Below are 12934 nucleotides of genomic sequence, written 5' to 3'. Positions count from 1 at the left end.
GATTACGGAGCGAGCGAAGCGAGCGGAGTCTTTCCTTAGATTAACGGAAATTTCTGAGTATGAGCGGCCGGGCGGCCGGCCGGCCGGCCGGCCGTGCGGACGCTTTTGCGAGGCTTATATCTCAGCAACCACTTGACCGATTTACACGCGGTAATTTTTGTAGGGTAGCTTCATTCCTTCTACCAAGTATTGGACTATTCCCGATGCATGTGGGTGACCCCTTATGCACGTGCCACGTGCAAAACGAAGAGGTGACAGTTTTGTAATTGTTGCAATATTTCGGTAACTACTTGGCCGATTGCGCTGAAAGTTGGCATGTAGGTAGGCACCCACTAGGCACTGCATATCCATGTGCCAGAGTTGGGGTGCTGCTGCACGTGCGCACGTGCAGGGGTCGTTTTCAGATCTCGAGAACGGCTGGACCGATGGCGCTCAAATTTGGCACACGGTTAGGGACCAGTTAGTAGGGTGCCGTGCACAAGTCAGTTGGGACCCATTTTGCACGTGCGCACGTGCAGGGTGCCGCTTCCAGAACTCGAGAACGGCTGGGCCGATTGTGCTCAAATTTGGCACATCGCTAGAGACCGATTAGTAAGGTGCTGTGCACAAGTCAGTTGGAGGTGCCCCCTCGAAATTTAGCACGTGCAAGGCCCACCCTCTCGCTCGCTCCGTTAGTCGCCCCAAAAGGCGTTATACTGGTGTATTCAAAGTGTCACAATCGCACTCTAACACCCATGACTAAGCAATAAATGCGAAACGTTGGGTAATTTTTGCGTTTTATCTCTTTTAAAATGCATTCAAAAATAGCCTGAATGAAGGTACTTGGGTGAATTTGTGATTAATTGAGAGGTTGAAAGATCAAGTTGGCAGATGCTGGTGGACCAATGCTGGAAAAGTTTTGTGGAAGTGATGCCCGTGAGTGGGAAGTGTGGCTGGAGTGGCCGCATCAGTGGCCACAGCAGCTACCAAATCAGGCGCCCCAGCAACCAACCGGACCACAGTCGACTCTGGTGGAGCCGCCGACCTCACTGCCCGCACAGCAGCAGCAGTAACTTCAGTAACCTCAGCATCTCCAGCTAGGTATGTGGATGTAAAGCTGGGTTAACTAGGGGTAACTGCTCTGGTGGACACAGGGGCAGACGTCACTGTTGTGGGTAAAGACATTTTGCCTGAGGGAACCCACATCCTGCCAGTGGGAAAACCAGTGCATTTGGCAGACAATGCGCAGTGTGCCAGTATTTTGGGCAGAGCAGTGATTGAGGTGAGCATCGGTGACTTCCGACAACAGATCTGTGTATACGTGGCCAGTGCTCTTTGTGAACCTTGCCTGTTGGGAGCAGACATTCTGGCAGCCGCAGGTGCTGTTATAGACTTTAAGAACAGTGAGATGTCTCTACTTGGCCGGAAATTGAAGCTCAAAGGTGTACCTTCAGTGCAGTCTCACCGCTTTGTCGAGTCAGCAGAGTGGCAGTGACAGAGACTGTTTTCATACCAGCTGGGAGTGAGGTGATCATGCCAGCAGCTGTGTCTTTGCCAAAATGTGGGAACAGTGCCAACCAACAATATGGGATCGTTGAGGGGCATGAGGAATTTGTATATAACTCTGATTCGTGTGTGGCTGAGACGGCGCGCCGTGGCAGGCGGCGAAGTGCGAAAACTGGCCTTCCACTGGGAGGGCCCATACCGTATCGCCAAGAAGCTCCGCAACTGGACATATTCCATTGTAAAGGAAGGAGGCTCAGCCACCTTGACAGTGCATCACAGCCGGCTCAAGCCGTGCCGGGCTGCTCCTACCTCTCTCAAGACGGCACCCAGGCCGTCCGCGCCAACACAGGCCAGTCCAGTGACTGATGCACGGAAACGACCCGTCGTTCCCCACTCGGTAGGGGGTTGGGACCAGCCCAGGTGCGGCCAAAGCGCTAGTCGTACCCAGGACCGACGCACTGTAGGTGACGAGTCCGGCTGGAACCATGAGGGAGCTACAGAGCACACCGACCGGGACCCAGGGCGGCCCGGGACACAAACACACCGGGACCCAGGGCGGCCCGGGATACACACAGACCGGGACCCAGGGCGGCCCGGCACACAAACACACCGGGACCCAGGGCGGCCCGGGACACACACAGACCGGGACCCAGGGCGGCCTGGGACACACACAGACCGGGACCCAGGGCGGCCCGGGACACAGACACACCGGGACCCAGGGCGGCCCGGGACATCCACTGATCGGGACCCAGGGCGGGCCGACCCGCGCACTGATGGAAGCCCAGGGCGGCCCGACATCGAGGCAGATCGTGAGCCTTTGTGTGAGATTCGCACGCGTTCAGGACGCATTTGCCGGGCACCTCCCAAGCTTTCAGATTTTGTAGTTGGTTAGTGTGTGCTATGCTGTAGTGTTCTTAGTGATTGTATTAGCTAGGGTAGTGAGCCTAAAATGAGTATACGCAAAAAATGAGTATAGTTTTGGAAAATGTGCATTACGCCAAAGTTATTTTGAACAAAAATAAGAAAAAAATACACAGTGCGTCCGAAGGTCTACTGCAACAGTTGCAAATACGTCCATCGCCAAATGTCAAGCGACTTTGGTCTGAAAAATGATTGAATGCTTTTTTCAAAAATGTCACAAAAAGTACATGCTAAAAAGTGAAGCCTGGTGAAAATATGTGCACTGCTGAAATAATTTTACCTTTTCAGCTGTTTGTCTCATGCACTGAGCTTGCTGGCAGCCGTAAAAAATAATCGAAAATTCGAAAGCGTAATGCAAAAATTTTAGCATTTGTAAATTTCTATAAAATGAGTATAGTTCCACAAAGTGTTGCAAAAAATGAGTATAGTATGAAAAGTGTGAATTTGAGCATGGCTACTCCACCGCCTGCTAAATATCGCCCCCAAAGACATTTCCGGGATTATTTTGGTTATGATTACGATCTACCGGCCATCTTCGATGGCCACAATGACTGACGCTGCAGCGTATTTGTAAGCGCGATACGGTAAGCGTTGGAACTCGTTTCGGTCGATTCTCATTTGCTTGAGCTTCAGTCACCGATCTTTTTTTTTTCTTTTTCATTTTCCTTTATTTTTTATTATTATTTTATTTTTTTATAGTTAAGCGGTGACATTAATTGCTTTATCTACTCCTGGCCATTTTGGCGAAATACCGTACAACCGGATGTGACGTCATGTGATCTGCGACCACCAGTGCCCTCTCCACCAATCGGGAGTCACCGGAAATGGCACTGTGACCTGTCACGTGACCAGCACCGGCTCGACCAATCAGGAGGCGTTTCCGGCGACAGAGGTGACTCCGAGGGTCGGCTGAGCTTTTCGCGTCCTTTTTGCACTGATCGTCGTCTCGTGCGCGTGTCCTGCTGGCATACGGCAAAAACTGGTGAGTTTTGAATGGCATTAGTCTTGGATTCTCCTTCAGTGATAATTTGTTGTGTATTGCTTACAATCTGATTTCAACTTAAAAAAAAAATTACATATATCAGGTAATCATTCTGGTTTGTAGCGGTTCGCAATTTAGTATGCCCTCAGAACTCTTGATATATTGGGTAATGTTTGGTCATACGGGACCTGCTGAAGGACCTGCCGACCTGAGCTGCGGGCCTCTGCCTGCCGAGTATCGTCGTCATTGATTCAAAAGCACTGGTGTAAACGCGCACATTCCTGGCACGAATTATTAAACAATGACCTCTTTTTTGTCAGGTGGCACCAATCGTCATGCCGAAATACACGGAGGAAGATCTGGGCAGAGCGAAGAAGCTCGTCGCGGATGGATTCACCGTCTACAAGGCAGCCAAGGACACCGGCGTGCCGTACGAGACGCTCCGCCGTCACATCTTCGGCATCAACGTCACCGGCTCCACTGGCTCTGGGCGACCGACGGTGCTGACGAGGACCGAAGAGGACAAGCTGGTGGAAATCCTCGCTTACCTCGCCCGCCAAGCATTTCCACTGGACACCAGTGACATCTGCGATCTGGTCCAGCAGTTCCTGAACAACCTCGGCAGAGAGACGCAGTGGAAGGACAACAGGCCCACCCGCTTCTGGCTGTCACGTTTCAAGGCTCGTCACGCCGGTGTCCTCGCGTCGCGCAAACCGGAGATCCTCACCATCACTCGTGCCAAGTCTCTGACAGAGGAAGTGGTTGGCGCCTTCTTCTCCATGTACAACGGGGTGCTCGTCGACCTGGGACTCGAGGACAAGCCGGACAACATCTACAACCTCGATGAGACGGGACTCTCGACCGATCCGCGCTCGACAAGGGTCATCGTCCCCAGCAAGTCCCGTGACGCCTACCTGAAGACGGCCAGCTGTGGTAAGGCGACATACAGCGTCCTCTTCTGCGTGAACGCCACTGGAAACTACTTCCCACCCTTCGTCGTCTACAAGGCCAAACGTGAGCCCTTTGACTCGTGGATGCGTGGCGGACCGCCAGGAACGGCCTATGGGACGACACCGTCAGGCTGGATGGAGGGCAACATATTCGAGAGCTGGTTCCAGACCATCTTCGTCCCAGAGATCACCAAGAAGCATGATGGTCAGCCCACAGTGCTCGTCTATGACGGTCACGGATCCCACATGACGTATCGGACAGCAGCGCTTGCGAAGGACAACAACATCACGGTGGTATGTCTTCCGCCACACACCAGTCACGCCATCCAGCCTCTCGACGTCGCCGTGTTCAAGCCGGTCAAGGTCGCCTGGGCGCAAATCCTGAAGCGGTGGCAGCGTGAGTCACGACTCGTCGCTGTCGACAAGTCGGTGTTCCCGACTCTCATCTCCCAGCTGTGGAAGGAACTGGATCCGGTCCACGCCGTGGCCGGATTCCGCGGCTCGGGTCTGTTCCCAGTCGACGCTGAGAAGGTTCGCAGCCGGATGGTGGGACCCGGGAGCACGTCACGTGATGACATCCCGTCACCTGATGAGGCGCTCCAGGATGCTGTGCTCAGTGTTCTCAGTCCGGAACAGTCAAGTGAGACGAAGGCGGCCCTGGCCAACAAGACGAAACGCCGCAGCCGAGTTCAAAACAAGAGCGGCGAGGTCTTGACGTCAGAGTCTTCTCTGCAGAGGCTCGAGCTGGAGGCGGCGAAGCGCGCAGAGAAAGGGAAGAAGTCTCCGTCGTCACAGCAGGACAGGAAACTCTCCAAGAAACGCGAAGAGAAGGGAAAGAAGCGGTCTTCGTCGCACAAGATCGAGAAGCCATCCGCGAAGCGAAAAGTGACCAAACTGACGACTCGATCGAAGTAGAGGGGGTAAAGCTCACGCAGGCTTTTGGAAATGTGGCGGTGCCCGTTCGCCACGCCACTGTGACCGTGGTTGGTGTTGTGGCCATTGTCGGTTGTGTTTGTTGTTGTCTGCTCAAGTCATCTATGTGTCTTAATAAATTGAAACGACCGGTAATACATTTTCTTGATTTTTTTTACATTTCAATACTTATATTGTTAGCAAAACCGATTTCATATCCACGTTCCAGGCGAATTTCAGCGTCGCAAATCCAGCAGATTAGGCACAATAGAGCGTTGAAACAACTGTACTCATTTTTTGCGAAGGAGCAAAAAATGAGTATAGCCGACATTGGTCAGAAGATGCAATTATTACAGAACAACCGCTCGTCTGACACCGTTGTGCCACATAGGACGTCGTAGTCAGAACACGTAATGTCAATGTCCCATATAGCCATTATTCACACCCTTTCTAGTTTTGAATATATTTAACTGATAATGTAAAACTATACTCATTTTAGGCTCACTACCCTAATGTAGTTGTATAGGTTGAATAGCTGTAGAGCCTGAACCTATTTTGGCTCTGTGTACGGTGAGGATGCTGTTGTCGTCATGCGGCTCTGTCGCGGGTCCCTAGCCTGGTAAAGTGGTTTGCTATTTTACATTACTGCATATACGCGATATTTTAGGGCCCGAAATGTCGTCTGTATGCACTTCTGTAAATGGTTTGGTTGTTGAAGCTCAGTTGGACCCATCCCACAGAAGCCGCCTCACGTCACCCCTCCGCACCAATAGTTACCCGCTGATTTCTCCTTTCTTTCTCGTGGGCGCTGCCACCCCGTGTTTCTTTGTGTGGTCGCCTGGTCATGTTGATCCTCCGCGGGTTACCTCGTTTGTTTTTGTTTTGTACGTTTTGCACCTTCCTGTAGTTTCCGGGACGGAAGCTTCGGCGGGCGGGAGTATTGTTGCGAGTTGAATGTGAGTGGAATTTGACGGCTCGCGCCTACGAAACGTCCCGAAACGTTTTGATTGTCGCTTGAGCGCCATTGAGGCCTTCGAGCAGCGCGCGTGGCTTTTTGCGCGGGATTGTGAGTAGACGGGTGGAGAGTGAAGGCTGCACGGGTTGTTGCGGCACTTTAGTGTGGATAAACCATGAACGCTACCGTTTTGAATATATTATCAAGATGCACCCAAGTGTCAGTCCAGAGATATGAGAGATGAGAGAAGCGGAGAACCCATTACAACAGTGAGGGGGCTGTGGTGGCTCAGGACACCGTGTTTGGTTGGATTGTGTCAGGAATGACCTCCCGTGCACCTGGTGTCTCAGATGGTGATGCAGCATGTCAGCTGCTGACACTGGGTGACCTCCATGAGGACACTATGCGCAACCTCTGGAGCTTGGAGGGTGTCGGTATTCACTCTGAGGAGGAACCTTCCAGAACCAAGGTGATGGAGGACTTGAACTTGTCTGTTCACTTCTGCAGTGAGGAGGGCAGGTATGAGGTGGGCTTGCCCCGAAAGGAGAAGTGTTGTCGGCAGCTCATGGACAACAGGTCCTCTGCTGAGAGTCGTTTGACGGGACTGTCCCGCAGGTTAGAGCGTGATCCCACTCTGAAGGAAAGGTATTGTGCTGCTCTGACTGAGATGGAGCAGGCTGGTGTCATTGAGGAAGTCCCTGATGACGAGATTGTGAGTCACCATCCAATGTTTTATCTGCCGCACCACCCTGTGGTGAAGGAATCGAGTGTGTCTACCAAAATCCGACCAGTCTTTGATGCCAGTGCTCCAGGTCCCAATGGCGTCTCTGTGAATGACTGTGGAGACGGGACCATGCCTCATTCCTGACCTAGTCAAGGTTCTGCTGAGGTTTAGGAGTTGGCATTTTGCTGTCACTGCTGACATCATGAAGGCCTTCCTACAGCTACAGCTGAGAAGGGAGGACCGTGATGTTCACAGGTTTCTGTGGGAGTGTGATGGCGGAGTCCGGATGATGACGTTTGTGAGGGTGACCTTTAGTGTGGCCAGTATCCCCTTCTTGTTGAATGCTACCATCAGACACCATCTGTCAAAGTACGATCAGTCACACGCAGACATTGAAATGCAGAACAACTTCTATGTTGATTATTTCATCTCAGGTGCGGACGCTGAGGAGGACGCGAGAGCGTTGCTGGCTGAGGCTCAGTCTCTCATGGCTGATGCAGGCATGGTGCTCTCAAAGTGTTCCTCAAACAGCCCAGTTGTATTCGACAACGCTGCATCCGAGAGTAGCGAGGGCACCAGTGTGAAGGTTTAAGGGTATAAGTGGATTCCGAGTGACGATGTATTCACATTTGCCGATGTGGTTATACCTGATGACGTGGTACCCACCAAGCGTGTGGTGTTGAGCTTCATTGCGCGACTTTTTGATCCTCTGGGGTTTCTGACCTCGTTTGTAATGGTAGCGAGGTGCCTGTTTCAGGGTCTGTGGCAGCTGGGTCTGCAATGGGACCAGCAATGGGTCCCCAAACAGAGCGCTGACACCGTTTCTCGCTGAGGGTCTTCTGAGGGTGCGAGGTCGGCTCCAGACGTCCGATCTCTCTTATGAGGAGAAACACAGGGTCACTCGTGCGCCGCCGTTTACGGTGACTGGCGTCGACTTTGCTGGTCCATCGTTCTCGGCAGACCTTCCTAAGAAGAAGTTATACGTCTGTTTGTTCACCTGCACGGTGACGCGCGCCGTTCATCTCAAGTTGACCGGGTCTGCTTCCGTCTGCGATACAATTCCGCGATCAACGTCTTGACCGTTTGGCGGGCCAAGTTCCAGCCCGGTCTCCTGCGCAGGAACGTCTCGACTTATACATAGATACATAGCATACATAACATACATAGACTTAGATATACATAGCAGCCAGCTCGTCTCCGCCCGATCAGTGGCACCGGAGAGGGCCGTCCAGCTGACTGCCACCGCTGCTGGACGCAGTAGAGGAGGGGTGACCACTGACCAGCCCCACCTGTTGGTCCATACGAGGGGGACGACTTGACCCCCGCTTCGGATGGCGGGGGTCAACCCAGCCATCCGGGAAGGCCAGACCCACGTGCAGGGGACCCCGAGTCGCGGGGCCGACCTCCCATCGCAGCAAACCGTGCTGCGCGTGAGGAGGCCTGTCTCAGTCCACTCCCGACCGAAGGACCTGGTCAAGGAATGGCCAGCCGACTGAGACCCGAACGCGCTGCGCAGGCGCGACACCAGTGCCTGGGCACCGAGCAACGGCGCCCTACCCCCTACCGGCCTAGGGGGTATGGAGGAACACCGGTGTCCTTCAGAAGGGCTGGCAATCTTGGAAAAGCCGACAGTGGCCGCCCCAACGACAGACTGCCGGCGACGCCCTCAGGCCATCCTAAATGGGTCCCTGCTCAGCTCTGTGATACATTTTCGCGATGAACGTCTTGACCGTTCGGCGGGCCAAGTTCCAGCCCGGTCTCCCGCGCAGGAACGTCTCGACTCGTTTCGTCATTGGAACCTCACTGGACTCCAGGAGTTTCTGTTTTATACCGATTAGGACGGTGGCATCCTCCACCGGAGACCAGGATGAGCCTGTCCGGGCGTGCCCTTTGTGCCTGTCCCTACCGATAAAAGGCTGCACTGCCGCGTCGACAGTGAGCCCCGATACTTGTCCGAGATCGCCAGCGGCAAACTCCCGATCGGTCGGTCGGTCAGTCGCTCCTGAGTCCGTCGGTCGGTCAGTCAGACCTAAGTTGGTCTCGGTCTCTACGTATACAGTGTCGACACGCAGCCGCTTAAAGGGACCCTCCAACCTTCAAAAAAGTTAATGAATTGGCATGAAAGTGATTTCGCTCGGTTCAGAAGGAGCAAAAACGAATATCTACCAAATTTCACCGAAAAATATTCACCGGTTTTCAAGATATTAGACTTTTACTTTTGTTTACTTTTTGGGATTTCCGCTGTTCCTAGCGACTTCATTTTGGAAGTGCAGCGTTTGCGGCAGATGTTGCGCGCAAATAGCATATACCACCACTGCTTCACAAAGATATTAGCGTAAGGTTTTAAAATCGTTAGATCACCGCTGACGTCACAAATTCTAAGGGGGCATTCCAATGCATTAGCCCCTTAGAATCCGAAAACTGCAAGTTTGAAATTCCATATCTCCGAATTAAAGCATTTTTCGATGTTATGAGTGCCCAAACCGGAATTTGCAGGCCAGGGCCACCAATTTGGCTATCTCAACTCAAAACTAATGCTAAGGTGGGATGGTCACTTTAAGTGGAAAGCCGTAGAAGGCCTCCAAGTCCGACTCCGACTCACTGGAGGTGGACATACAGGCCATCGTGTTAGACGGCCCAGCCTGCGGCGGACGGGATGTCTGAATGCCGGAGGGCCCCGCCTGTGGCTCCTCAGACGCTTCAAGGCCCGAATCGGGCGGACCAGTGACTGCAGTGCCATCGTCGGTGGACGCAGTTTCGACGAGGCCGTAATACTGGTCGGCGGACTCGCCCTGTTGGCCTTGGCTGCCCTCAGAACCTTGTCGCGAGCGTCCTAATTACGTCAGCGTCCTAATTACGCTGACGGTGGTGCCTTGGCGACGGCGCTTGTCATACAGCTCGTGCCCAAGCTGCACGTGGTGCCGCCTCGTGTGGCTACCGCGGAGCAGGCGGGGGTAGGGGACGTCACCTAGTGCCTCGATATTCAAGTCGATATTCTTTGGATCCCACACGTTTAGTGAAGGTAGCAAAAGCTCGCTCTTGCCGCCCAGGATGGAGTGGTAGCGGCCGAGGTAGTGGTCGATGAGGGGAACCAGCCGTGCTGAGATCGGGACTTGGGCTGTTTTGTACTTGCGAGCAGTCTTGCCACCCACATGTGTGATGATAACGTCGTCGTCCCCCTGGAACTCGGCCACCGTCAAGTTTTGGTAAACTCCGGTTCGGTGGCCTGGTTTACCGATATAGCCACATAAATCGCCTGCCGCCACCAGACGGCCTCTGACAGGCGCTCCTTGGTCGAGTCTGGGAGCGGGTCGCTGACTCTCGACTTGAGAGTCTTGAGGACCTCCCTCTCGATACGTTTACATGTCGGATGATCAAGTCGCTCCTCCGCCTGGTGTTTGGCCTGGGCCTTGCCATGTGCTTTTGTGAGCAGATGACGGCACTCTTTTACGAGGCTTGTGACCATATCACCCGTCACGTCCAGCAGTGGCTGCCAATTCTGGCCATCTGTCATCTTGGCCAGATGTCCTTTGATGAAATTAAGGAACATTCTGACGGCATTGGTGGTCAGAGCGCCAGAGGCAGCGGACACGTTATAGCGGTCGCGCATGACTCGGCGCATCTTTCGGCGATTTTCTGTGACGGCCACGAGCTGCCGCCAGTCGACAAACTCGACATCCAGGGCACGTTCGAAAGAATGTAGTGCGTTCACAGTCGACTTCGACGGCTCACACACCTCTTTGAATGTGGCAACGACGGAAAACAGCGCCATGGGCTGCGGGTGGAGGAGCAGAGAGCTGGGCAGCAGGTGCTCCTCGCGCGACTCCTTGGCACTGGCCGCTGTGGCCTGCGCCAAGCTCGAGTCGTGCCGCCTTTGCTCGGCCTCGACATCATCGTAGGCCGAGGGGTGCAGAGGAATGCCCACCCCTACCCGCATGGCAATCTGCACGTTCTGACCCACCAGAACGTTATTCTGAGCGAAAATAGCGCGCCGCTTCTCGATGCGCTCCCCGGCGGTCATGCCCCGGTGGTGCGAGGAAAAAAGGCGAGCGAGGGCCTTGGCCACGCTTACGTCCCTGTCGCTTGCCTTTATGGGCTTGCCGCAGAAGCAGGAGACGCGCCGGTCGGAGCCCGCCCGGACCAAAGCGATGACGTCACCGAAAGAGCCCTTTATACCGGCGATCGGGCACGGCTGAATACTGCACTCCGTACATGTCGTGCAAATCGAGTCCGCTGGACGGACAGACTACAAGGGCAGGGAAGGACGGCCGGGTCCTCCTCCCAATCAGGTCCTCGTGGTCCGCATCTGATCTCATCGGCCTGGGCGTCCTCGACCTCCTGACCTGACGGAAGTCGCGGGCGACCTGCCCGGCCGGCCGAGCTTTTTCCTCCTGTGTTGCGACTCGCGAGCGGCCATCGAGTCGTTGCAGGACGCGGCAGATTCCCAGTCGGCGCTGGTGGCGAAGATCAGGAGCCTACTGGACACAATCACCTGATCGGGCCACAGGCTCCACCTACAGTGGGTGCCCGGTCACGCGGGCCTGCCGGAGAACGAGGAGGCGGACCGGCTGGCAGCAGTCGGAGGCTCGCAAAGTCAAGACCGGAAACCCATAGACCTGTGGTCGGCGAGAGCCGCTGTGGCCCGCCGGCCAAGAGAGTTATGTGCTGCACGCGCGAGACGTGGCCACCCATGCCCGGACCCGACGCCCGGGCTCGACAGGTTGGACCGCCGAGCGTCGGTGACAGTGGCGCAGCTCCGGGTGGGCTGCTCGCCTCTGACTGGCGACACCCGACATCGACTCGGACTGGCTGAGTCCGACGCGTGCGCGGACTGCGGCGAGCCCGACTCAGTCGCGCACCTACTACGGGACTGCCCTGCACACCAGGGCCTCGGACCCGCCGGTGGGGCCCCCTACCGACGCTTAGAGGTTTTCTCTACAGATGCCGACATCCTGGTGGACTTCCTGGTGGAGACAGGCCGGGTCCCTGAACCCGGCCTAAGCTGGCAAAGAAGAAGAAGAAGAACATCAGTGGACATGTTCCGAGAACTGCTTGATGCCGTCATCAAAGAAAACCATCACTGAATCCATCAAGTCAGAGGAAGCGGGAGGTGGAGCACGTCACAGAAGAACGCCTCGACCACCCAACAAGGATCAAGATAGAGAAGACCGTTCTCACAGAGCTTGCGGGCGCATCACCAAACCCCTGCCGCAAGAGCCCCAGGCTTTCCGGAAGCAGGCAGTATGGTTCCGGCAGGCGTGCTACGTGGCCATGAGTGTGAACCAGGCTCACCGAACTGGTGTCTACCAGAACATGACAAAGGAAGAGTTCGAAAAAGTGGTGAAGACGCCAAGCGGCCTGGTCTTGAACCACGTCAGTGGAAAGACGAGAGGCAAGTATAAGACGGTACAAGTGCCCCTAAGCACCAGACTCCACAGTGCTAACTTGGTACATGGAAAACGTCCATGAACGTCTGTTTAACACAAGTGAGGCAGGGAAGCTCCTGTTCCCGCATTTGAACGTCTGGGATCCAGCTCTGCTGGATCTCAAGATCGGTTCGATCGAGGACGTACCGTACCCGAAGCTGCTGCGAGGCAACCACTCACGCCGCCACAACGTACGTACAACTGTCCCATCAACTATACGACGAAGGGAAGCTGAAAGGAACTAACCTCAAGGAGCTGGCGAACGTGCGGTGCCATTCAGAGGCCGAAGCCTATCGGTCTTATGACGCGAGGAGCAAGGCGGCACGGGCAACGAGGGCAAACAGGGCCCTCATCGCCAGTGCCAACAAGGCTTACGGGATCTTGGACGAAGAATCCTCAGAAGACGAAGGGCTCAACGAGAGCACCTTTCTACTTACGCCAACTAGTTCGCGGAAGCGGTTCGAGGAAGTATATGAAACAGACTCGGACGACGAAGAGCCTGCGGGCAAGCGAAACAAGCAGGTTGGCGACAAGAGGTCGTCAGCGTCACAAGAAGCTCAGGACGAACCGGAATCTGAA

General features: G+C 54.7%; 1 protein-coding gene across 1 annotated transcript; it reads left to right on the top strand.

Annotated features, from left to right (window-relative positions):
• The first annotated feature begins 3076 nt into the window (after positions 1–3076).
• LOC122390476 (MFS-type transporter clz9-like) lies at positions 3077–5421 on the top strand. The gene is made up of 2 exons (XM_043383473.1): positions 3077–3388; positions 3709–5421. The coding sequence occupies exon 2, from the start codon at positions 3724–3726 to the stop codon at positions 5251–5253; it is 1530 nt and encodes a 509-aa protein (XP_043239408.1). The 5' UTR covers positions 3077–3388; positions 3709–3723; the 3' UTR covers positions 5254–5421.
• The last annotated feature ends 7513 nt before the right edge of the window (positions 5422–12934 follow it).

This window comes from Amphibalanus amphitrite, unplaced genomic scaffold, assembly GCF_019059575.1.
Source record: "Amphibalanus amphitrite isolate SeventyFive unplaced genomic scaffold, NRLGWU_Aamphi_draft 000020F_arrow, whole genome shotgun sequence".
Classification (NCBI taxonomy): Eukaryota; Metazoa; Arthropoda; class Thecostraca; order Balanomorpha; family Balanidae; genus Amphibalanus; species Amphibalanus amphitrite.
The sequence above is the reverse complement of the archived record's forward strand: the minus strand, read 5'-3'. Positions and strand labels throughout refer to the sequence as shown.

Excerpts from the sequence above, each read along its gene's own strand:
- LOC122390476 (XM_043383473.1), top strand. The coding sequence starts at position 3,724 with ATGCCGAAATACACGGAGGAAGATCTGGGCAGAGCGAAGAAGCTCGTC.